General features: G+C 40.2%; 2 protein-coding genes across 2 annotated transcripts in view; both read left to right on the top strand.

Annotated features, from left to right (window-relative positions):
- The window catches only part of pclob (piccolo presynaptic cytomatrix protein b), a 30,434-nt gene extending 12,760 nt beyond the window's left edge, over window positions 1-17,674 (top strand). Inside the window, exons 8-28 of the mRNA XM_041038195.1 lie at window positions 953-1,021; window positions 3,052-3,140; window positions 3,266-3,341; window positions 3,451-3,576; window positions 5,209-5,317; window positions 5,526-5,593; window positions 5,696-5,775; window positions 5,830-5,934; window positions 6,874-6,921; window positions 7,037-7,167; window positions 8,099-8,125; window positions 8,562-8,655; window positions 9,623-9,694; window positions 9,970-10,114; window positions 10,151-10,282; window positions 10,653-10,847; window positions 12,898-13,039; window positions 13,124-13,182; window positions 13,997-14,134; window positions 14,237-14,382; window positions 14,924-17,674. Of these exons, the coding sequence (XP_040894129.1) occupies window positions 953-1,021; window positions 3,052-3,140; window positions 3,266-3,341; window positions 3,451-3,576; window positions 5,209-5,317; window positions 5,526-5,593; window positions 5,696-5,775; window positions 5,830-5,934; window positions 6,874-6,921; window positions 7,037-7,167; window positions 8,099-8,125; window positions 8,562-8,655; window positions 9,623-9,694; window positions 9,970-10,114; window positions 10,151-10,282; window positions 10,653-10,847; window positions 12,898-13,039; window positions 13,124-13,182; window positions 13,997-14,134; window positions 14,237-14,382; window positions 14,924-15,067 (2,195 nt within the window). The 3' untranslated portion in view covers window positions 15,068-17,674. The remainder of the gene's footprint in view (window positions 1-952; window positions 1,022-3,051; window positions 3,141-3,265; window positions 3,342-3,450; window positions 3,577-5,208; window positions 5,318-5,525; window positions 5,594-5,695; window positions 5,776-5,829; window positions 5,935-6,873; window positions 6,922-7,036; window positions 7,168-8,098; window positions 8,126-8,561; window positions 8,656-9,622; window positions 9,695-9,969; window positions 10,115-10,150; window positions 10,283-10,652; window positions 10,848-12,897; window positions 13,040-13,123; window positions 13,183-13,996; window positions 14,135-14,236; window positions 14,383-14,923) is intronic.
- A 3,894-nt stretch (window positions 17,675-21,568) lies between these two features.
- Window positions 21,569-26,592, top strand: part of LOC121182264 (voltage-dependent calcium channel subunit alpha-2/delta-1) — a 55,488-nt gene continuing 50,464 nt past the window's right edge. The window contains exon 1 of the mRNA XM_041038683.1: window positions 21,569-21,831. Coding sequence (XP_040894617.1) covers window positions 21,743-21,831 — 89 coding nt within the window. The 5' untranslated portion in view covers window positions 21,569-21,742. The remainder of the gene's footprint in view (window positions 21,832-26,592) is intronic.

Below are 26,592 nucleotides of genomic sequence, written 5' to 3'. Positions count from 1 at the left end.
ACATGTATGTTTATTTTTCTGAGGCACCATTTCAGCTATTTTGGAGAACAACTAGCAGCAGTAAGTTTAAAGGAATACTGCTGAATCATGGTGTCTGGATGTACTTTAATGTTCTGCAGGTACAGTCACTTTTGTGTAGTTATTTCTCTCTAACTCCTGGCAAGTCAGTGACACACCTGCCAATTTAAGAGTGATCCAATTTGCAGGAGTTCTTGTACATGTCAACCCTTACTGCAGTGCAATGGCTTTCTTTTAAGAACTGTCTTGCAGTTATGTGTACTGTTAAAATTTACATTCAGCATCATATTATTGTGTTTCATTTGTGTTGTGTTAATTGTCTTTGTTTCTATATGTCTTTAATTTTCTATCTGTATCTGGTTTTGCATCCTTGCATGTTGTGCAATACATGTTTTCCATTTCCATCTTAATAAAGTGAATGTTTTCTGCTTGTTGGATGTTGCTGTGGATGTCTCATTGCTACGTGAGATGTCCATTTCCCCTAGTGATTGACAGAAAATACAGACATGTATTATCTCCATCTTTGTAAGTGTGGGATTGGTAGTGTTCCATTTGGTTAGATAAATCCATTTCTTTAGATATCAATTTGCAATATGAAAAGCTCATTATTCTTAAGATTTAATTAGATACAGTGTGTATCACATTTACTAGAAACAAGTAAACTTAGTCACTACCAGAAATACAATGTTAATAATAGGGGCCAATGGCCCTTGCAAAGCACTTTACTGATTAGGGATACATTTAAGAGGCTTTAATGTAATCCACATTGATTATAAGACAAGTATCACAATGCATAACAGAAACAAATGTGTTTAGCAACTTTAGCTTTTTTTTTCTTGGACCATTTTCGAAGGCTCAGTATAGTTTGATTCTTGATGAGTAGGTGATATCTGTCCTGACCCCACGTAAAAGTGTCCATCTGCCTTGATTACAGCGCTAAGTGAGTCCATGCTGGTTTTGAACAGAGATGATGCCAGAATCTTTCATGAAAGTATCAGACACGGTAGAGTATCTTACAGTACTAGTTAACAGCCCTTACTCTCATAGTACTACTATGGCTCAGTCTTACATTAATTGATAGATGGCTTCTTTTCCCCTAAAATATATTTCATATGTTTTTTATAATGTTTCTGCTTAAATTTGTAAACTGTCTGACAATATACTATTGTCAGACTTGGAGTAATTTCAAGCATGCATCTTATCTTTACTGCTTTCAATGCATGTGCTGCAGTATACTCACAGTACAAATCTAGACTTAGCACAGTTCCTGTAGCTTGTTAGATTAATGAACATATGTTGACGCATTTCTAAAAAATATATATATAACTTTGTACCCCAGCTGGAGGCCCAAACTGGAATATAGAAGGTGAGACAGCATTCGATTCCCATGTAGTTACATAGAGACTGTATGCCTCCATGCCGCACATCATGGTTCTGAATGATCCACTTCTCTGGTTGATTTTGTAAACATGCCAGACTCATTCTCGAATGACCCACATCTTAGTAGTATACAATACATGTCATTTAGCAGATCTGTAGTTGTTGACATGTCAGATCCATTCTGGAATGAACCCCATCTTAATGGCACTAGATATCTTTTATGTGTCATATCTTGTAGTGATTTGAGTTATACATCATTCTGGAATGAATGCACATCAGTGGTTCTGCAAGCATATCAGACCCATTTCCAGTGTTCATGTTCATGCACTTTTGTAAAAAAGAAAAATGTGTATTGTGTGATCGTGCATAAGTGTTACCACAAAAATATCTTTAAACTGCTTTTCAATACATATACAGTATGTTAAGTGTATTATCCAAATTCTGAAGGTTGATGCCGCCACTGTTTACTGATTCTAGATCAGAAAACTCTAAAGCTGACAAGAAAAGATAAGTGCTTCCTAATCTGAGACGTGGGCAACAGGCAACATTTACCTTCAGCACAAATGGTCATCAGGCCATTTCTCTCCATCATTATTGGTACATTCTCTTGGGGAAATTAGATCACTGATAATACAAGGAGACATTTGGCAGACCTGTGCACATTCTATCCTTAGTGACAATCTATTGCATTGAACACCAAAGCGATGACTCATATTTCTAATGTAGAACATTATCCACTAACCTGACTTGACGGTTTTAGATCATTTTGAAAGTTGAAAGCTTTCTGAGCTTTGCAATAACAATGGTAAAATGTGGCACAAGACATCCAGTATCTTTCAGATGTTATTGTTAAAAAGGTATTAGATGTCTGTATGATGAGCGATGGGAAGTTTCACAGCACACTGCACTAACAGTATTTCATAAATACATTTACATAGTACAGTACAACTTCACAGTTACATGGTTTTTGATCCTATGCCATGAGCTATAGTGGAAGGTAAAGAATTAGATACTGAACAGATATTTCTCACCTTTCCCCCCACAGTTTATTTAAAGACAAAATTCAGTTCAAGTCTTATACGGCTATATAAATGAGGTTTATTATTATGATTATTACTACTACTATCAGTGGAGTAAAATCATACAATGGGACAACTCCAATCCACAGTGTTTTGACTAAAATTATTACATTTTATAACATCTAATTTCTGAGGGCTTCTTTCAACAACATGTACAGCAGCTATGAAAATGTGGACAAATAAGAGCCCTCACACTCAGACGGGGAACACTGCATGGTATCAAAAGCATGCCACACTTAAAATGCTCTTGAAATTTATTCATCCTTCATTCAGTTTGTGCAGCGATCATTTGATCTCAAACACGGTATGGATAGGGTGGAACAGAGTTTCTACCTCTGTGCTTTCACCTATCCAGTCAGGACAGATCAGAGATCTTCCTGAGCAATTTGAGCAAGCGGGGATGGATGTGTGACAAATTTTTTGATGCATACTAGAAACTGTTTCAAAAGGATGATTGCGAGATTGATCTCTGCCCAAGCAGTCATTGCCATGTTTAAAGCAGAGATTTATCAAGCTATCAGAAGGTGTGTGATTGCGTGCACATGGCTTTTAAACACTACCTCTCCCTGTCTAGCCTACCACCTGAGGAGAGAGGACACAGACTGGTTTGACAAGCCAAGAGAAGGGCATCCGCAGGGTGGACACATGTCAGACCGGAGACAGGTGAGATCAAAACTAACAACACTGAACTTCTCAGCATGCTGTTTCTTTACAAAAAAATCATTATGTAAACCATTTTATGTAAACCTATTTTCTTCATGCTGTAATTTTTTAAAAATCTCTCTCAGATGAAACTGGTCCCTTATGCCTTCCCTCACACTCGCATCAAGCTTAAGAGAGACCTGAAGGACACCAGTGTGTCAGGTATAAAGCAAACACGGAGCACACAGATATATCATACAAGGATTATGCACACAGTAATTTCTATCACTGTTCTGCTAATCAGGATTTGGTCTGTTTATTTTTCTGGCAGGGAATGGACTTGGGATCCGTGTAGTTGGTGGGAAGGACATTCCAGGAAGCAGAGGCGAGATCGGAGCCTACATTGCCAAGGTTATCCCTGGCGGTGTGGCAGAACAAACAGGAAAAGTTGTAGAGGGTAAGAGGAGAATAAGAACAGGAGATGGTATAAATCAGTGTTTACTGCCCCTGTGGGCGTCCTGTATTTTTTAGTTTTACTATTATTGTAATATAAATTTTACCAGGAAATAAAACATTCTCCTTTGTAATGGGGAAAAAATAATAAAATACAATGCTTGGCTTAGTAAGAAAACCAGTGACATATTTCCATCATTCCACAAGAACAGATATGCAGGTCAAATTCAAAGGTATAGGAGATGCATTTGGCTTTCCTTGGTATGACACTGTACATGGTAAGAAAGATCCTGTCTGAGGCCTGAGAAGTTAATGGTGTAGATGTACATTTTTTTTTAACTATTATTAATTTTAGGGCCGTGTAAGACTTCAGGAAAAATCCCTGCCTGAATCACTGAATTCCAGATGGAGATGTGAGAGTCTTCTGTAGCCTTCTGTGTTGTGGTCTGTCACGTCTCATTCCCCGAGACATCACATCCAAACACAGAAAAAGCCTGTCAACTCAGCCTCCACAGCACTGGGCTGTGTTAGTCATTAGGCTATATTTAGCATCATTACAGACACACAAATACACAAAAGCAGGCAAACACAAACACATGTACACAATAATTAGGCTTTACAACCCTTCAAGAATCCCTATTCAGTTTGTATTTCAAGTTATTAGGGTTTACAAATCATCAATCTATGAATGTTTGTTGTTTGAAGGAGATGAAATATTAATGGAAATTCCCACAGTTTGAGGATATTTTTAGGGAAAAAAATTGGTTCTAGTTTCTCTCCTCAATTGAATCAGCTCCACCGTGGGAAATGCAGTGACTTTGTTTTGCACAAGGGAGGGGGTGAAGGACAGATCAGCTAATGTACTTTTCATTGGTTTCATGTATTTCATTCCTATTTTGTTTGTTTTGTTTTGAAATACTAACACAGACAAAGTTAGAATGGATTTTTTTTCATGGCATTATTAGTTGTAATATAGGAATAGAAACAGTGGTCAGCCTGGTAATGTTTACTGTCTAGCGTATGCTGAATTGTTACCATGCAAATGTGATGTTTATGTTGCACTGAAGGAGACTGGCAGTGGAACATGCCTTCAGGTGCAAAGAGAAATAAAGTGGGGGAGGATATGGTGAATTATACAGAGAGCAGAGTGAATAATCTTAATGTGCACTGGCTCATGCAGAAGGGTATAGAGTTATTAATTCAAGCCTTTATTGTCACAGCAGCTGGTGAGTTGCTTCGTAAGCAGAAGTCTAATCTGAAGACGAGGTTTCAGTTGTGTAAGTGAGGCTTCACACAGCTCTGGCCTTGGGGTGGACGTTTGAGGTTGCTGTGCACTGATTTTATGTGTATTATATCATTATTATCCTGGGTGCTGTGCTGTGTGTGTACAAAATCAAAGTCAACACAAAAAAACTAAATTGAAAATTAAATAATTAAAGTTTTCCATTGGGTGTGTTACAAATTGAAATGTTACTGCTGCTGTGTGAGCATGTAGGCTGCGCTATCCAGACTGAATCGTGTTTCTTGTTTAGAGATGGGATGAAATGCATTTACCCACAGGCTATGACATGTTGTCTGGGAATTGATAACACCCTTTTGTTTCTGAATCTGCTTGCTTGCCTTTATCAAATCACAGGAATGCAGGTGTTGGAGTGGAATGGAGTCCCGCTGACGGGAAAGACTTATGAAGAAGTGCAGTGCATCATGGGCCAGCCATGTGCAGAGGCGGAGCTCTGTGTGAGACTGTGAGTTACATCTGTCATCATTTATCCCTCCATCCCACTGAAACTCCTACATGTTTAGTCGCAATATGGTGACTCTGCACACCTTCTCCTCCCTCCTTTCCCCTCTATTTGTTCCACATCCCTTCATCTGACAAATATCACTCAATGACTGATTACTGCTAAGATACACTGGCTGATATTCCATCATAAATTTCCTGGATCCAAACAGCGACCTTAATATGCTGTCTGACCCTGAGCACCCACAAGCCCTGGAGCACCATGTCCAGCTTAAGGCTGGTATGTACAAGGATCTGTTGTTATGTCTGCATGCATGCATGCATCTGTGTACCTATTTCACATAAATACAATGTGCATTAGTACATACGTTTATCTTACTAGGTGGGCAGCGTTCTCCTGGTGTGGATCCTAAGCAGTTGGCTGCAGAACTGCAGAAGGTGTCCCAGCAGCAGGCTCCTGGTGTGGCTGGGACAGGGATAGGGCCTGGTGGTTTGGGGGTCCTCTCTGCACTGGAGCGCTCCGCCCTCCTCCACTCGGGGACTGGATCAGCTGCCTCCAGTGGTGTGCCAAGCCCGGGCCAGCCTGCGTCCCCTGCCATAAACAAAAGACAGAGACACAAGGTAGTGGATTTAACACGTTAACATGCTTCTGGCTGACTCATCTCAGACACACTCTCACAGCTCACGACTCAGTTTACAATGCGACTACAAGAAAGAAATATAAATAGTCTACAAATGGTTCATATGTCAGAGGTTGATATTTTGTGTCAAGTCTAGTCTGAAAAAACAATAGTATGGATCAGTATTAAGCCACAGTCTGTGGAACCTTGTGGGATCCGTCATGCACCTTGGCTGCTGTGATTCCATTAGTACTATATCACACAACAGTACAAAGAGGGAGGCTGCATGTGAAGGTCAAATGGTGTGACTGTGTTCATCGGAGAGTGACAGACCAATTATAATGGATCAAGAAAACAGTGTGTTAGAGTGCATGACCCTGATTGTGGTTGTCCTTTACACATGAAATTGCTAATATATGTTTAAGTGCTTCATTATAAGCAAAGCTTTAAATGCTTGATTCTTGAAAGACATGTCACATTGATAGAAAATAAGAAGATGTGTTATATAACACATGTGGTGATGAATATCTAGTGTAAAATATGAAATAGACAGTGAAAATTGAAATAAACATCTTTCTATTAATGCGTAAGTACCTCAAATAATTGATTAACCTTCTCAAACTTCAGTGGAGGACTTTTCCAGTCAATTACACAGCACAAATAGTCAAATCTCTCCTGAGGCTCATAGATCCAGTGAGAAATCTTTACTCTGCAGCTTCTCTGCAAGGACAACCCATTCATCTGTCAGCTGACAATACATTATACATTTCAAGAGAGCCCAGTTTACTGCAACCTGATCCCAGAGTAATGGCTGAGGTCTGTTATGAACTTCTCTCTGTGGGTCAGGTCAGGTCTGTCGGCATTGTCGGTGCCTTTTTCACTAATCATGAAGCAATTCATTCATAACCATCGCATGCCCCTCCCCTTTTTCTTTTTTCAGCCAGCAGAGGTGATGAAGATGCCTCATCCCATCACTGGAGAAATTCAGGTTAGAGAACACTCTCAAAAAGCACTGGAGCAATTTCTAACTGCAACGGAATAAAGATGTAGCCCAGTAGTTTGGTCTTTCTCACACAGCCCCCACTCTGCTCTTCTTCCCTCAGCTCCAGATCAACTATGACAGGAACCTAGGAAACCTGATCGTCCACGTCCTGCAGGCTAGAAACCTAGCCCCGAGGGACAATGACGGCTACTCTGACCCTTTTGTCAAGGTCTACCTCTTACCGGGGAGAGGGTGAGTTCTGAGTGTGTTTGAGTGTTCGGTGATGTCTGGTCTGTGTCTGCCTTTCTGCTTCTGTGTCTGTCGTGTTTTCTCTCCCCCTATTTCTTTCTGACTTTGTATTGACTGTGCTGTATGGAACTTACTAACTACTTGAGTTTGTATGAGAGAATGAGACAGGACATGATGATATGAGGCAGTCATTTGTAGTGTAATTTGATTCATCAATCAATGGATGGGTGTTTTCAACATTGTACAAAGCTGTGAGAGGAGATCCTTTGCTATGCTGCTACATGCAGTATACAGTAGTATATATTATATATGCATTATAATTTGGCAGGTTACCTTGTCACAGGCAGCCTACATGTGTACAAACATACTGACTGAAGGGATCACTTCAGTATTGTCCCCTAGTATTACGTCCTGGGCTTCCTCCTCTTATCCCTATCTGCTGCACTGTCTTCCCCAGAGCCTGTGAATAGCAGGAGAAAGGATCGATACAGCCTTTATCTGCTCTGTAACACTATCTGCTCTTATATAATGACCCCATCAGACCTGTTTATGAGATTATAACCCCTCTCTAGCCATGCTGTATAGGTTAGAAATGAAAGCTCTGTAGGAGAGCAGTTTAGTTCACCTGCAGTTTCATTTGAAATGTATTTGTCTGACATAAGCAGCCACGGTATCACAACAACATTTCAAAATAGTGAATTATAAATTCACGTGAGCCAGTTAAAATCATTGTGAGGGTTTTTTGGTCTTGGGTCACATACATTTCTTCAGCACAAAAACAGTGATGCACCCTGCATAGAATATTGATTGCCTCAGCTCTCTGTCCTCTATTGCCTTTTCTTTGAGCTCTCTGGGCTTCTCTGACTGTTTTTTGTGTTTTTGCTTTTCTTGTTTGTGATATCTGCCCTCCTCTTCCTCTTCTGGACTCCCTCAGACAAGTCATGGTTGTCCAGAATGCAAGGTAGTGTGGTGCTGATCTTTGCTTTTAGTTGGTGTTATGTTTTTCTTTCTGTAAATTACGTCTCCAAAGTGGTTTTCCATCCTTTTGTTGTGGCCTTTGTTGTCTGTCCAATTATCTGCTCTATTTCATGGTGTTTAAGAACACTCCTGTCATTGTTTTTTCTCTCCACGCCTCTCACTTTTAACTCTACTCAGCCTCTATCTCTGAACTAATTTGTGCTTTTGTATCTTAGTCAAAACAGACAATTAAAAAGACACTTACATTTGATTGTGTTTCTGATGTCTCCACAAAAGGGCACTGACCATTTTAAAAACATCTATTCAGTCCACATCTATTGAGTACATCACAGTTTGGTGAATGTTTGCCATGGGGTCAGACAGGGAAAAGAATTTTTAATTTATTACTGACAATCATTCTGAATATCATGACTTATCAGTGCTGATAACAAGAGAAGGACCAAATATGCCCAGAAGACCATGAACCCAGAATGGAACCAGACTGTCATCTACAAGAACATTCATTTGGAGCAGGTACTGTGCAGAATAACATCAACACACCCACGCCCATCCATTCACCCACACTCGTACATGCACACACAATTTCTCTGTGTCTTTCCTGTGCAGTTGCTGTATGTGCCGTGGGCCACACAGGACAAAGTGGGTGTCTTATACTCTTATTAGGATTCTGTTCTCATCCCTTGTCACCAAGGCTGTTCAAAGTATCCCAGTGAAACCTCTTCTCAGCACTCCCAAGATTCAACTTAACAACCATCATTTCTGCTCTCGCACGCTCTCAACATAGAAAGCCTAACTGTGTGTCATTTTAACAAAAAGAGTTCTAGAAACTTGGTAATCACGCGCCTGTGTGCTCATCTGTCACTGTGCGAGTGTTACTGTGTATTTGGGTGCGTGTGTTTATTCTCGGGTCTCTGTGTTTGCTAGGAGCATGTGTTGTTTGTGACAGAGACACCACCCAGACAGTAATTACAACTGTGAGGGATGAGTGCAGATGCGGTAGCTTTTGTGGTCAGAGGAAAAACGGCCTTCTGTGAAAGCAGTGGATTCATCGGTTCCTCTGAGGCTGTCTTCTGTTAATCAAGTCTCACTGCTGGCCTTAAAAACACTGCCGCATTCGCCCACTCCCCGACCCTCGAGATATGTTTCCCTCTCTTCCCACACATTCCTATACACACATACTGTACACATTGACAGGTACTTGCATACATGCATGTACATACACTGGAACGAAGCAAATCGAATGTAACTCCTCGCTTCTTTGCTCATCACAGAAAATGACCTTCCTACATTTGCATTCATTCATACACTGCACATACAGCGTGCCTGAGCTGTTTTCTTTCACACTTCTTCCACCCACATAAACACAAACACAGGCACACTCACACACTCACGCACATTTCTCTCCCTCACACATACCTATTCACACAATAATCATAATAATCTGTGCCCCTCTCTCCTCCTCTTCATTCTTTCCATCCAGTTAAAGAAAAAGACGCTGGAGGTGACAGTGTGGGACTATGACAGATCCTCCTCCAATGACTTCCTCGGAGAAGTGAGTGCTTTTGGAATTTGAATCCTGTTTAATTTGAGTCATTCCTCTGTTGTATTTTTTTGGTGAACCAGCTTTTGTTTTTCCAAACAGCCTAATAACATTAGCCTCATCTCTCTCCTCTCTCTGTGTTTGCTTGATGCCTATAAATCTGTATAGTGAGCAGTCTTTTTTATCATTTAACACAGTGTGCATTACAACTGTTTAGCAAATTAACTGTTTCCAAACACTTCACTGTGAAGCGTCTTTCTTAATTATTATTATTAATTGTGTCTCAGGTGCTGATCGACTTGTCAAACACAGCCCAGCTGGACAACACTCCTCGCTGGCTGCCTCTGAAGGAGCAGAGTGAGAGTATTGAGCACAGCAGAGCCCACCATGCTACTCAAGGCCCACCAGGGTCTGGGTCAGGTCAGGGTCACGGTCAGGGACATGGCCAAGGCCAGGGCCATATGTCAGGGCCTGGGATGGGGGCTGGGCATGGTATGGGACAGGGTCAAGCGCCAGGACAGGGAGATGGGAGTCATGATTCACCTAAAAACTCTGTAATCAAGAGCAGAAGTCATGGAATCTTCCCTGATCCAGCGAAAGGTAAAAGAATCCACCATACCTATCTGTCTCCTCAGTTTCTATAATTTCCATCAATCGGTTTATTCTACATGAATCATGACACTGATACTATTACCCGTGACAGCTTTTCCATTTGCGACAAAAACTGTAATTTATAAGGTGGTCACTCAGTTGTCATAGAGATAGAGGCTGTTACCCTAGAAACCAAAATGCTAATCATTTCTTGACAGATATAATTACACTCAATGTGCTTATCAGCTGCTACATAGCACAATCAGGGCTGTAGTGGAGCAGAAAATATTAAGTACACTGAACAGACTGTGCATTATTTTCATCTACAGTCTTTGCTGTCTCCTTAGCAGTTGTAAATCTCAATTTCGTCTTCCTCCAGACATGCAGATGATGCCTTTGGAAAAGTCACACAGCAGCCCAGGCAGCTCCAAGTCTTCCTCTGACGGCCAACTGCGCTCCCATGGCCCTTCCCGAAGCCAAAGCAAGAGCAGCGTCACTCAGGCCCACCTTGAGGATGCTGGGATAGCCATTGCTGCCGCCGAGGCTGCTGTGCAACAGTCCCGCCTGCAACCAAGTAAATCCCGCCCCTACCCATGACACACTTCCTGTGATATGCTTCCTTTTTTTTTTCCTGCGCATGCAAGTTTTGTTGAGATCGTTTGATAAAAATCCGAACTGCTTTGTGATCACCTCCTTAACATTTTACCTTTGCCTTCTGCTCTCCTTGTCTTACATTTTTGCACTGACCACAAATTGATTTGATATCATCAATATTCTTAGTTTAATTCAGCCTCCTCCAAGTTAGATCAATCTTAAAAATCTAGTCAGTAACCGAAATCCAAGGCATATGAAAACGGCAAATAAATGAGGTATTGTATATTAAAACCCTACTTATAATAAAAATGATTTTATTGAGCCTTTAAATATAAAATTAAACATTTATAAATCTGGCACATTCAGTTTTTCAAGATTGTAATAATTTATAACAAAATTAAGAAATAAATTTATTTCATTAGCTCCAAAATTAGTGCCCCAGACCCCTCTGTTTCTACATGGAGCGTGCATGTGCCAGTCCCAAGCATCTGGTTTCTACAGACCCCCAGTGTGGAGATCTCCAAACCCAGTTTAGAAACCAAGCTGGGATGGCAATACCTCACGTGTCTTATAGCATTTAAATTGATTTGAACAACGTCCATTCGTGTTTCCTTAGTGTGATGTCCTCAAAATGAAGTTATGAATTATGTTGTCATCCCTTGCTGAGATACGTTAGCCCAGTGTCAGAACTATTTAAGCATGCAGCTGCAGCTTCTCTGGCTACTGTTCCCTGGCCACTGAGGACTTTGTGATGCTGCAGTCTGTCTGTGTGTGTGCATGCGTGTGCCATACAAATGAACCCTTAAAAACACAAACAGACGCACACATGTATGGCACAGAGACTCCCCTCCCTACCTGGTCCTTTCCCATTCCTGCCAACTAAAACAAAGGGGGACTCAAATGTGAGACTGAACCAGTCAAACCAGGAAACACAGAAACACCACGAGGTTCAAAAGTCAACAGGAGGCTCACTCTGTACTCACCGGCCAATGAGAGTAAAGCGGTCAGCTAACCATGAGAGGAACAGAAGTGTCAAGGGAAGGTGAGACAACATAGGAAAAATGTAATAAATATTATTAATCCTACCTTATTAACCATAATAGAATAAAACAAAAATACTAAAAAAATAGAAACAAAATTAAATCAGTATATAACCAAATGTGTAAATAACTGAAGTAAGAAATTAATTCAGATATATCTGGTTTAATGATTTTTATGTAAGTGAGTCTGTGAACGTCTGTGTGAATATGCGGGTGTGCAAGGTTTTTTTGTTTTTGTTTTTTTTTTCAGGCCTTTTGTTGTTACTTTTGTTATTGATATAATTATTTAATCCTTTAAAAGCAAATATAGGCATTGGATGCTGTGAACATGAAGGCAAAGAACGTGTCCGCCCTTAGTCTAGACAGAAACTCTTCACATATTCCCTGAACTAATCACGCTCTTTCATGCTGTACAATATGAGCATAACTCAACAGCAGCCAGGAGCCGAGAACAAATAATTAAGTCTATAAAAGAGAACTGATATTGTCTCACATTAAATTCATTTTCATGTGTGAATTAAACTTGTTGACCTTCATTTATTTCTAGTAAAGGGATTCGCTGTGTGTTAACTGAGGTTACACACTGCACTGCTGAATTCAAGGACAAACTGTCATCTAAGCTGATCTGCTCCTCCCTTGATGTGCTGTTATGTGATGCTCAGTCAAAGTTATGTGTGACAGACAGCGTCACTGTCAGTGAGTGATAACTGGGGGTGTGAAGTGTTTCAGCGTATCTGTTGGACATGCATGCATGTGTGGTAAAAGCTGTGTCAGTGGAGACGCTCTGTGTTTGTGTGCAAATAATTTCCTGTTATGAAAAACATAGATAGATAGATAGATAGATAGATAGACAGACAGACAGACAGATAGACAGACAGACAGACAGACAGACAGACAGATAGACAGATAGATAGATAGATAGATAGATAGATAGATAGATAGATAGATAGATAGATTTCCTCACAGCATGCTTGCTCTTGCTACCCTCAGGACCAGGACACCGGCTAGGTGATGTCTCAGGGCCAGTGGTGCTGTCTGCCCCGAGTCTTGTGGGAGATGCCTATGGTGGACTGGATGGGGAAGAGGGGGTGGGCACTGGAGTGGACAGTGCCATCTTTCAAGTGCCGCGCATGTAAGACCATTTGTGGCTGATTTTTAGCACAGATATGATGTCTTACGAATACAGCACTGCTCACGTTTGGCTTTTTTCTCACAGTGGTAAGACTATTCCCAACGGCACTGACAAAAACCAACTAGGGACCCCAGAAAATGAAGGCAAGTTCCAGAAATGTCCTTTGTTTACAGTAAATATCTTGAGGCTACGACAGAAAAACTAAGAAAGTCCTGGTGTTTTCTTATGTAGTTGTGGGTCGCCACCTGCTGGGTATTTTGTATAATGACACTATTTTATTTATTTACCCAGCCACCTATTTAACCACCTCTGAACTGTGTTTTCATAATGACACTATCAGTTGTGGAGTCAAATGTTGAGTTGAGTGCTTATTGTCAATTAACGATAATTAACCAGCATAATGCATGGCGTGGGATAGTGGAAGAGAAGTGGATGTCACACTATCCTACTCACTGTCATAACTATATCTACATTACATGTAGCTCAGGTGTCATGATGCCTCTCTCCCATCTCTGGTTTCAATTTGTAACAAAGAGCCCAAGGTCACTTTAGGCTGAAGCCTGGCAGCTGTTACACAAATGAGGGTCAGGAGGTCATTTCCATGGTGCCTCAGGACTCATTTAAAACATTTTACACTAACCCTGTCTTAGTAAAACGCTTTAACATAAATATCAATAGAGGCACATAACAGTTGATAAGACCCATGTGAAACTGCTGAGCTGTCTTTTGACCTGGTTTCATTCTGCTGTGAGCCCAGGTTAAGTGATGCATAATTGTTAAATAATTTAAATAAGCTTTAGTGACATGGGGATTACATGCTTTTACTGTGCAGCTGTAGGAGTCTGCCTGCAGGTAGTTTGTGCAGGGATCAGGATTTGGCAATAAAAAAAATATAGAAATCTCCAACTTTATTCTAAAAACTGATCACCCTCATCTCTTTTTCACTGTTGATTTTAGCTGGTAAAACACAAGTAATGGGGGAGATCAAGGTCGCTCTCAAGAAGGAGGTGAAGACAGAAGGGGACCAACTGGTCTTGGAGATCCTTCAATGCAGAAACATCACTTACAAGTTCAAAAGCCCAGACCACCTACCAGGTCTGAAATTAGCGTGTATTTGTGCACATGCACATGAGCAAGTATATTGATTGTTTGTATTTTCACCAATCCATATTCATCATTTATCCAATTTGCCTTCAGACCTGTACGTGAAGTTGTATGTGGTGAATGTGGCCACGCAGAAGAGGATCATCAAGAAGAAGACCAGAGTTTGTCGACATGACAGGGAGCCTTCTTTCAATGAGACCTTCAGATTCCCTCTCAACCCAACTGGACATGCCATACAGGTACAACAGGCAAATACTATGGATCTGGCTCTGTCAAACTGTCAAACACAATATCTACTGCTCCAACTTAAAAAACACTAATTGGCCCGATAATCATGGAAAATAAATTGTTCTCACTTTACAGTTGACAGAAACCATGTTAAATCTCCAAAATGGCTCAGTACATTTAATTAAAACTGGAAGCTTGTAGCATTTGACAAAACAACTCTTAAACCTCATTATAGGATGTTTTATAACCTGCTCTGCTGCCTCATGTAGCAGCTGCAGAATATCAACATCTAAAAGTAGCTGGAAGTGTCTATCAAGACATAATTCTACATCGACGTTTGTAGTTACATAAATCCTTACAAATCTTACAATCCCATGCTCGCTGGCTCCTTTTTCAGTCAATGTTAAATAAAAGATGAATGGAAATGTGTAACAAATATGAATATATTTATTTCTAGTGTTATTTGTAATAAAGGATGGAATATGGAATGAGTGCATGAGCTGGCACAGCACAAACTCTGACAACATGTTCCTCTCTCCAATGTACTTCCAGCTTTTCTTGGTCTCTAATGGAGGGAAGTTCATGAAGAAGACCCTGATAGGGGAAGCCTACATCTGGCTGGACAAGGTGGACATGAGGAAGAGAGTGGTCAGCTGGCACAAGCTGTTTGTCAGCTCCACTCAGACCAACCCCTGAGCACCACACCAAAAAGGAGCAGAAGATCTATGAAAGGTGAATCCAGAGTGTACTGGTTTAGAGACTCAATTTGACAAAAAATGGATGAGGAAAAAAACTATTGAAGATGAGGAAATAAAAAGATTAATTTAATTTACTTCCTTTATATGTTATAAGAAGGAGAGAATTATGTGCTAATACCATAACAAACGTATCAGTCCAACACTGCCAGCACACGTCCACCTCTTCTCATGTAGAGTCTCTGCTGGTTGTGGACTTTGCTTGTAGGATGCAAACATGCAAATGCCACAGCAAGCACCGAAACAGACTCAGCAGCAATATGGCTTTGAGAGCAGTGATGTCTTTCTTACCATAGTTCCAATTCCATGACCCACACGAGACATTGTTGTTTTGGTGCTGTGCAACTGAACTAACACATCTATCAAAGGGAAAGATGAAAAAGAGGTGAATATCACTTTGATCACAGAACCATCAACTGAAATTTTTTTTTTGTTTGTTTAGTTTTTTTGTCATAAGAAACGCCCAGATGATGGTTGTGGTGTGTGTGTGTGTGTGGATATCAGTGGTCTTTAAAAATTTAATGATGAAGGAATGCATAATGTTTGTATGATGGTCAGTTTCATGTAAAAAGAAAAAGAAAAATAACAAAGCCTTTACGTAGAACTGAGTCAGACATCTGTCTTTTGCTACAGGATGAAGATAAAAATGTACAGCACTTCAGATGTAGATATCACACATGCAGAATACAGAACATATCAGAGAATCACATTGTACAGTGTGATGTTTATGTAGTATACAAAGATATCAGATTCAGAATATATCTAAATACAATATAGAGTATGAGAGTTGTTCTCTTGTCACTAGATTATATATGATAAGATATAAACATATGATCTCTATTAGATTGAGGCTGTGGGTGGCGCGCTGACAATCCAGTAGGCTTCTTTAGTCTATGGTGTAGGCATTCTTAATAACTGTTATGTGAATGTGGACCTATGTGAGCTCAAGGATGTTCCTGAAAAACAGCTCCTTTGGTCCTCTGATCACAGCGATGCACCGCTAGATATTCAACAGGGCTGAGATAGAATACAATAAAGGTCAAGGTCAACATCCAGTGGCATATCGCTATTTCACTAGCATCCTATTGTGCAGGGCAGGTTAGGGTCACAATAAAATGAACAGCATCTTGTGCTCTGAAGTCCAAAGCACATGCTGTGTTGAATGTTACAAACCAACTCCAGAGGATGACAAGAATTTATCACATCTGTGTCATGTGTACAGCATTTTCATTTAAGGCTGTTGTAGTTGCTCAGAGTATGCTAATATTTCTTTCTGTGTCGCCCATCATGTAATAACACTGTTGGAATGGACATGTAATTCACACACATTGTGTCAAAAACATACGTAGACCTGCAACTGTCATTACTTCAGTGTGACAGCTCTGCACTCTGTGTATTAAAGCCCCCTGGTCTGGAGTTTTACCTAAAAACAAAATGAAGAAAAAAAAAAAAGGTTTGTACCAGTCAAATGTCAAGGTTCCTCTGTGTGTCCGGCTGTGTGCTGTAAAACCCACTATACTGTTTTGTGTCAGTGACTCCCGTTGCAACACAGTGAACCAGCCTCTTTCACTGCCTGTGACCAAAACACTCACTCAGGCCCACTGGGGTTCAGTCATATTTAGGTCAGAATATCACATGGGGCCAAGTCTCAGTACTAATGTGTGACCCATGCATTCATCTTCATTCAACGTTTTGCCACCATATCTACAGAATGAAAAAAACAGAAAAAAGGAAAAATAAAAAAAATGACACTATCGAGTGACCCTTTGTAAGTGTATTATGGCATATTACAGGGCTGATGCAATTTTTTTAGAAGTAAATATAACAGAGGAAACAACAAATACACTTAGAACAAGATGTCACTTGAATTTTACTGCAAAGGAAAACTAAAAAGAGGATTAATACGGAAAGGAACGTGGTTGATTTTTCAGATAATTATTTTGCTGTGCCAACCCTGATTTTTTTTTTTTTTTTAATTCCAGACCCATTGGTTCTTTTGAAGTACTTCTATGCAACATAGATGTGTTTGAATGCATTTGTTTTTTGGAATTAAATGTTTTATCTGTGAACATATTGTCTTAAAATGTCTTATAGAAAATAACTTTAATTTGTACATCACTGAAAGAAAATATTAAATATAAATTAACTATATGATTTTTTTACTGATTTTAATATATTGGTGTTAACTGCTGTTAACATCGACATGGAGCTTGTGCACTTTATTATTACATTGTTTATTTTCTTGTCTCATATTAACTGTCATGACATGCAAGATTATGTGTTTTGTGTTTCTGCACTGAAACGAACTGAATCATGGTGTATGTGGTGGCTGAAAATATTGTGGTGTAAATTTTGTATCTATGTGGCAAAATAAAAACATGCAGACATGTTGGGGTTCCTAAACACAATGCACAATCTGGGGAGAAATCACCCTCACTATTTCATGCTTATAGTCTACTGAACAGTCAGTGTACAAAGTACAGTAAAAAAAAAAAAAAAAAGTCATATTCCCTTAAGGCTCAGTCATGACTGTTTAGCCCCTGTGTTTCATCAGACTTCCCTCAAGCTAAAATACTGTTTGTTCAGATCAGCTGTTGCCTGTAATTGTGAAACCATCCATTTGTTGTTGTACTGAGGGGTGTGAATGTGACTCAAGTCCTTTGACATGTGTACATAAAGTGTTTATTTTCTACAAAGATTGAATGTTTATATTGTCCGAAGTTTGAGCATGTGAGTGTCGAAAAAAAAAAAAATCACAAAAGACTTATAATTGTACAGCAATGCGTGTCTATAGTTGTATAAGGGGAGTTGACTGTGTAATCAGAACATGTGCTGTCAACCAATGACTATCTGTGCAACCACGTCCTGTAAATGGCTGAAACAACACAAAGGGAAAAAAAAATCTATTCAACTTCTATAGTTGTCTGAGACTTTATGTTTTGGATGTTGCATGTTTTGTTGATGGTTTGTCAGTATATTTTGCCTACAGATTATGTTTAAAAAGAGACAGAATATGTATAGATTTATCTGTATGCTGACTGTAAAGAAATATGCTTGTAAAATTGTCTTGTTTTTAACTCAGTGTAAAAACAAAGAATCTAATGTTATGGTTTTGTGGTTGTACACAGGATGTGTTGAGATATTATGCAAATTGTGCTGTAAAAAAATCAGCTGTTTCCCCTGAGTCTAAAGAATAAATATTAAGAAGAGCTATATTACACATGCAGAGTTGAGCTTGGTTTTGTTTGTCAGTGATAATAGGCCTTGTTCAGAGCAGACATTTTGGCTTGTCATAGGAAAAATAGCAACAAAGCATTCTTGATACTGCCACCAGATGGTGCCAAAGTGTGTGCCCACAATTATAAAAAATACACTGAGCGACTGGAAAACATTTAACATTAACAGGGATGCACACTGAGAGGCAGACCTAGCCATGCTGTCAATTTATGGTTTGTGAATTATTCTCAGTACAATACTGCACAATAACTTCTTTATATATTTTCATTTTTCGTAACCAGCTAGTTTCTTTTTTACTACAGTATAAATGAACCTGGAACTAATATGTCACAGATTTAAACTGTACAGCAACAGGCGTGGTCGTGTTTATGAGGCTTTATTTAGCTGCAATACAAAGATATGGCCACTGTGAGGCAGCGCTGACTCAAGATAACATCTGAGGCAGCACAGCTGTCATAGAGATCCTCCTGGTTCTATAAGGAGTGGATGGTATTAGAGTATTAGAATACCAAATTTAAGAACAACACTCATGACAATAATAATAATAAATCTTTGGGCGTTTTGTCAGAAAATACCAGTGAAATTCTATAGTTATATTTCCATTAAGAGTTCTGAGTTATCAGCATACAACAGCATGAAGACTTAAATTGTTTAATCTGTGGCATGTTAAGTAAGCAGGAGCTCAAGGGTCAAGCAAAGCAGCCAAAGACCTGACCATTGTTGGAATTTGGCTATATTATCTGTTATCTGTTAAATGCAGAGGAATAAGATGGAAACAAGCAACAACGTAGGCAACAAGCTCAGAAGTTCCTGACTTCAAATAATATTTGTTCTAGCTTTTAACTTTGTTCATGAATACCCTGATTTACTGCTAACAAGTCTGATCCTTGGCTAGATATCTAAAGGAGTCTGTAGTTCTTACTCGAAAAGGTATTTATTTATATATATCTGTATTCGATCAGCTGATTCTATCTAACCAACAGAAACACAGTTTAGAGTGACATTGGGTCATGCCATTGAGGGTTTTTAATTAACATGTGGGTTTTGAAGACTGAAAGGACTATTTAGTGGCTCCCAGGCACTGTATGTAGTTATTTACATCCTGCTATGTTCCAAGAAGTATCATTCTTCACTAGTGACCAGTTGTGATTTTAATACATCACCTCCAGATGGCAGTATCCTCAATCAAATAACCCCAAGTTTAACCGCTTGGTTTAACTGATCTTTAACCAGTGGTGCTTTTACACATTGTTACATTAACATCATTACCAAAACACGTCCATGTCTAGAGGTGGTTCCTGTCTTCTGAAGTCAGGATTAACCTTTTAGACTGATATTTACAAAGGGTATTCTGTTCTTATTCATTTTTTATCCAATATGTCAAAAAACAATTCTGCTTATATTATTTGGGAATTTCTGCTTTGTGTGGATCACAAAGAACAAATAAACAAGGAACTAGGGACAAAGCCAGTTGAATAGCCTTATGTGCATAGCTGTTATGAATTCTTAATGAATTTGAATCATGTAACCATATAGACTCTGTGGAATATGTTAGGAATGCCAGGTGTCTCAGGCTTTAGACAAAGATACACATAGCTTTAGTTTTTATTCTGCTCTTTTACTAGTATCTCCTTCTCAGACTATGTGAGGACAGGTGTAGCAGTGCAGTTATTAGTCTGACACCTTCCTTTTCAGGATGTAGTGTGAGATATTCCCAATTAATACAAAACTACTGAATAAGGATGTCTGCAGAGGAGGCCTCTTCCTCACCATCTCCTCCACACTGCTCTTTGCTTTTATGTTCCTCTACTCCACGCCACCTCTCCAGTTCTCACCATTCACTCACTACTCTCCATCCCATCAGCAGGTGCATCTGTTCCTCTGCTTGGGGAAATGAGTGTGAGAAAGGTGTGGTGACAAAGAATGTGGACAGGGTGATGTGACAGCGAGTGAAGGGATGAGAACAGAGGGGAAACTGAGGGGGAAGAGCCACAGTGCAGTACAGTGAGGGGAGGGGGAGAGGTGGATATGGGAGAGACAAAGAGAGAAAGGGGTGGAAGGGAGGAGGTGGGGGTGAGAGGACACGAGAGATGGTGTGTGGTTGCCAGGCAACGATTGATAACCAAATCCCCGAGCATCCTGCTTGTGCTGCCCTGCCCTCCCTCCAGGCCTGAATTACACACACACACACACACACACACACACACACACACACACACACACACACACACACACACGCACACACACACACACACACACTAGGTTTTACATTCTCACTTTGTTATCCAGTTATTCAATCAAAGTGCTGATGCGCTTTTAATTTAAAATGATAAGGGAAACTGATGCAGGAGCTTGCATACATTCTATATATTCTATAATTTACACATTCAGGTTAGGATGTGCGGCACATAGCCACAAATTCAGTCTTTTAAAACAGGTAGGATTGATGGCACTGTGATATACTGGGCTTTTACTGTACTTTGCTCGTAAGATTTTACACTATATGTGTGAAATCAATACATCTGTCACTCTGGCAGTGATTCCCATGTGGGACAGTTTCTCTGCTTGCTGTCACTCACCCTACCAGAATGACTGATAGTGAGTGGCAAAGATTGTGCGATCAAAGCCAGTAAATTATCCCATCCCCACAGGTTGTAGGCATTGAAAGGTTCTGGGGCATTTTAAAGAGCAAAGCCTGCATCTGTATTCAGTGTGCCTCCGCTTGTGTGTGTGTGGTACCTGTAGTCAGACCCTCCCTTTAGCAGGTAGGGAGGTTTAAAAAAAAATTACAAAATAAAAAAAAAAGCTCAGAATATAAAGCAGGAAGGAAAAAATATAGTGATGCCTGTTAGATCAAAACAAATATCACAGCTTCCACTGAAATTTTAGTGTTTGGTTATATTTTGAACACTACCACTATTCGAGCCCATAATACAAAAAAATATGAATAGTCTAAATTGTATTAGGTCAATAACGGCAGTAATGAGTATCATCACAGAGAAGTCCCCATGACAAGATCTGACAAGCATGTTTTGTTTTCTTTTTTTCTCTAGATTGAAAAGGAGGGGAGGTGAGAGAGAGAGGGAGAGAGAGAGAGAGAGGGAGAGAGGGAGAGAGAGAGAGAGAGAGAGAGAGAGAAGGAGAGATCCAGCTCCAGTACCTGTTAGAGTGCTGGATGGCCGGGTGATCAGATTAGAGGTGTCAGGGTTCGTTAATCTGTGAACGAGAGACAGACTGCCACTCACGCTGCTTCTGCACACCGCTCCCATTCATCGGCGGCGGAGGGGAGCGGAGCACATTTGGCGTTGACTCGCGTCGGGGAATTTCCCCCGTTCTCTTTTTTTTCTTTCTTTCTTTCTTTTTTTCTTTTTTTTTTACAATGGATACCTGCAAGGTACGAGCGTGGGTGTTCCTGGTCCTGTTTTGGCAGGACGGGTCTTTGGCATCGCAGTTTCCGACACAGCTCATGTAAGTATAGCCCTTATAATCCTATTTCGTGCAGTATACATGTTATGGTTTGCAGACTCCTTGTTTCAAGTGCTTGTCGTTTAGAGACAAGTGGTACATTTAATGAGCCACTCGCGGTGTGATGGCTGCACAGTACGTGCGCGCATGGTTTGGGAGGGGGGGGGGGGGGGGGGGGTGGCCAGGTCGTTTCATTCATGCACCGGTAGTCAGCTGGAGGAAAATAGGCCCTTCGTTTAAGGGTAGACAACATTTCAGTTCTTCCCTGGCTGCTCGCCTCCAGGCGGTGATTAATGTCGGTTACCATAATCAGCAGTTTGTCACCGGTGGATGACTGTGGCCACCGGGCACCGTGACAGCTTCTTTATGAAGTTGTTGAGGAGTTACAGTGGCCTCGCCTGGTCCTGTTCCTTTATGCAAAATGTCAAAAGTTGCATTCTTCTCCTGAGCACCTAATACAGAGCCACTCTACAGAATTAAAACCCCCGACCACTAATTTCGTGACCAAAAATAAATCTAAAGTATATTCATGTGTCATTGAAGAGTCTGAGTCACGGATGGAAAATCAACATGCTGTGTTTAAAACTATAAACAGCATCAGATCAGATTTAACTGTAGTTTGAGTCCCAAAAGACTCATCCACTTACATGGGAATAATAGCCGGTTTTAGTCACGTGTTTAGATTTTTTGGGGGGCTGCACATTTATTTCCATCAGGCTCACTGATAAATATCTAATATTGCTGTAGCAATATTAGATATTTATCAGTGAATATCTAATATTGCTGTAGCAGAGAACATATTTTTTCTGGCTATGGGTATATAGACAATTATTAATGACAAAAAAATACCTGTATTTGCGCAGCCTAATGATGAAAGCAATGAAGAGGTACTCGACATCTAACAGCCCCCTCAGCTAAATCAGCTGGATGCTCAGTGTCAATTTGTGAATGAGTGAGTAACTGTATGAATGAATAAGTCTGCAAGTTATTTCCTTTAGGTGCTTCATATTTACAAAATGGCCCCAGTATCCGTTCTAATTGTACATCATACTGGAAGCTGTTAGTCTGCTTTTGGTTTGTTATGGTGACCATTCGGCTTCACCATCTTTCTATTTCAATGGCCTCTCTCCTTGGTTGCTGAATGGTTGCTGAATTCATTTTCTATTAGCAGTAGAGGAGGTTGTGGAGGGCTCCTCTTTTGAATCCTCAGCAGAGGAAAACATATGGCCTGGATCATCTACCAGACACTGAAGTCCCTCGTCTTCCTAACTGTTGAAGTCAAGAAAAAAAAAAAGACAATCCATCTTGCCTAACAGATATTCCTTAGAACAAACAAGCAGTAAATATACATGATCGTGTCCAAATGAATCTTTTAAGGTAATGACCATGCCTGTCTGTCTGCATGATTCAATACTGCTGTAGTGGTATAAGAGGTATATATATATATGGATGTAATATGTCACTAAGAAAAAAGAAGTCTTGGTTTGGCGTGTACATGATGATCAGTTGTTTGAACAAAGACAAAATGAGAAAAGAAATTAAACTACTACTCAGGAGACTAAACATTTTGCACGAAGACGTCCAGAGCAACATGTCAAAGTGAACTAAAACAAGAATGGGACAAAAGCCTTCTTGAAAATTAGACACCATATCATGTGGGATTTTATTACTCATGTTGGCTGTGCCAGGAATATTTCAGAGTCAGATCACCAACAAGCAGAATGGCGTAGAAAGACAGAAGGTACTTGGGCTGGTCAGAACTTGATCCAGAAACTCTCCATTTCATATCAAAGCACTTTTCAGCATCTTGGCCAGGCTAAAGAGGGACTGATTTGGGCACTTGGGTGTTAGCGTATAGGCTACACGAGCTTGAGCAGAGCACAGTGGGTTGTTTTGGTGCATTACTGTTGGTGTTTCCATGCCTCATTCTGCTCTGCTTGTCTGGACTGGACCGCTTCTGTCTTTGCCTCTGTAATGATGTGTAATTAGACTGTAGTTTAACACAGCCTCCCACTGAGATACACACTATGGGCCAGCTCATTACTTTCTCTATTTGCAAAGTGATGGTACCACAACATCTGTCTCTCTCTTTCTTGTATTGTCTCTTCGCCTCTCTCTCTGTTTTGCTCTCATTTGCTCTTCCTGTGTCTGAAAAACAATGTAGGGCAGTGTCTGACCCAGTTGCCATTTGTATGTGCGTTTGTGTGTGCGTGTGTGTGTGTGTTTAATTACCCAGCGTTGAACCAGAGGCTGCAGCGATCAACTCCCAGCGACCAGAGCAGAAAAAATGTTGCTACTTCAGCTCATCAACAATTACTTTCTGATTGTATAGGCATCTCCAACTCATCATTAGCCACTGATAAGCATTAACAATACATGTGTGATAGCAGTGTGACAGATGATGAGATAATAAGCACCGCACTTCATCTAATATCATATAATAATATTTGTAGGGAAAGAGCTAAAATGGGAGGCATTAGTCTTGATAGCAGGGGGGTGATTTGACTTCACATAGATCAACCATGACAGACTGAGAGCAGGCCTCACCTCATGGCATTTATGAAGCATTGCCATTAAAACAGGTTGAGACCTCAAGGGATGCTTCGAAATTCATGATTTAAGGATGAGGAATTAATAAGAAGAGAGTTTCCATGCATATGGATAATACATCTGATCGTTTAACGCTTATTTAACAAGCTAATTTCACTGCGAATATTCATATAAAGCAACAGGCTTATAGCTTTGGGGAGTTGCATAACTTTCTATTTTATGGTCCTTTACTGTATATAATGAGCACAGTGAGCACTTTACAGCCAAGGCTTCTTTGTCTGCACATTGCAGAGTTTGGTATTTACTCTTACAGACACACATTCACAAAGCAAATACACATACAAGAGATTCAGTAACATGTGAGAAATGGGCTGAGCTGTTCTGCAGATGAGACACTTTTCTGAAGCCTTTGACAAAATGTTCTAAATAGATTTTGAAAAAAAAAAAACAGATTGCACAGAAGAAAAGTCCATGTCATCCATATTGGATGTGCAGAAGAACACATGCACACACACTGCACCACAGCCTGCACTGTCTCATCCATTTGTCAGCACCTGAGAGTTTTTGTTATAGAGATTTACACTGGTAGCAGTAGATTTCACAGAAGCTATAGAGACGGCCCTCTGCCTCTCTGAATGTCAAGTCCCTGGAATCACAAACACACACACACACACACACACACGCATGCACATAAACTCTAACTCACAATTGACTTGTCAAAGCTTCAGGCTTTGAGAACTTAGGGGTCCAAGGTCCACTGAAATACCTTACAATCAGCTTTCTGTTGGTAGATTTGGGGACAAGGAAGGGTGGGACAGAGGAGAGGATCAACAGAAGAGAATTTAAGAGGAGAGAAGAGAGAGAACGAGAGGTGAGAGGAGGACAAAAGAGGAGTGGCAGTTTCTCAGCACCTCACGACATAGCTAGAATTATAAAGAATTTGATTTATTGGCCAAGTATGTTCACATATAATGAAACTGACCTGTTGTGTTGCTCCCAACACACTATCTGTCTCCCCACCAGAGTCAGAGAAAAACAGAGGTTAACAGACCAAGCATCAGGTCAATGTACCGTATAAAAAAATAAGATATGAAAAGTGTCTCTTAAACAAATGTAAGTGACAAGTGGACAGTACTAAGTAGCTTATCACTGGTATATCAAGACAGACCAAAGACAGTTAATTTAGAAACAGTGAGTTAATTAAGACATAGTGCAGGCATTCCATAATTTGTCCTTTAGGGAGTACCGACAAGTTCTCTAAAATCTGGTCACAACTCTTTGACAACCAAATTTAAGGGATCTTAGAAAATAATATGGACAAACACACTCATTCTTCAGATTGTCAAATATCAATATTAGTATCAACTTAAAAAATATCATATTGTCAGGTGATATTCTCTATTGTTGTTTCTCAAATGTCTTAGAATTTGATAAACAGAATGAAAAACAAATCTCATCTGCTTTAATGGTTGCCAATCACCTGGTGGGCGGCTCCTGGTCATTCATCACCACTGATCCCTTCGGGATTGGTTGGCAGCTAAAAACACAAAGACTACGCAAGCATTAGGATTGGTGGATCTGAATCACCATAGGATACAGTAGCTGGACGTCTGTGTTAATTTTCTTTCACATAGCCATAGAGCTCTGCCAAGCCTCCGTCTGCAGTGTTGCCCACAACCGCTAAACCATCTGGCTTTGGGAATTAAGGGATAGCTGCTGAATTATGCCTGACCCTCCTCTAATATCTCCACCTACCTTCCTTTTTTTCCTGAACAGTTTCACGTTGTGCAATCCCCTCTGGTATTCTCTATCTTGCACGGTGTCTCATCTTTCTCCACAAGTGTTCCTGCTCTGAATTTTCCTCATCCACTGTGGATTTTGTGTCCCTGATGCACCTTTCCCATTTCTTTTCTGGCTTCTTGATCTTCTGTTCCTTTCTCTTTTTGAATCTTACCACCTCCCTAAGCTGTATTGAGCGTCAGAGAAGATATTTTGCTGAGACACTATAACTTGCATGACTTTCATTACACCGCTACAGTGACACTTTTTTTTTGGGGGGGGGGGGGGGGGGGGGGGGTTTTCTGAGTATGCATATCTGTTTTTTTTTTATGTATTTTCATTCCACTCTGTGTATGCTTGAGTATATGTCTCTTTGCCAATGGGAACGATCACAATTGAATCTGTTGGTGTGAATACATGGCAATGAGAGCATCT

The sequence above is a fragment of the Toxotes jaculatrix genome, chromosome 5 (genome assembly GCF_017976425.1).
Source record: "Toxotes jaculatrix isolate fToxJac2 chromosome 5, fToxJac2.pri, whole genome shotgun sequence".
NCBI classification, from domain to species: Eukaryota; Metazoa; Chordata; class Actinopteri; family Toxotidae; genus Toxotes; species Toxotes jaculatrix.
Note: the sequence above shows the minus strand (reverse complement) of the source record. Positions and strands in the feature narration are given on the sequence as shown.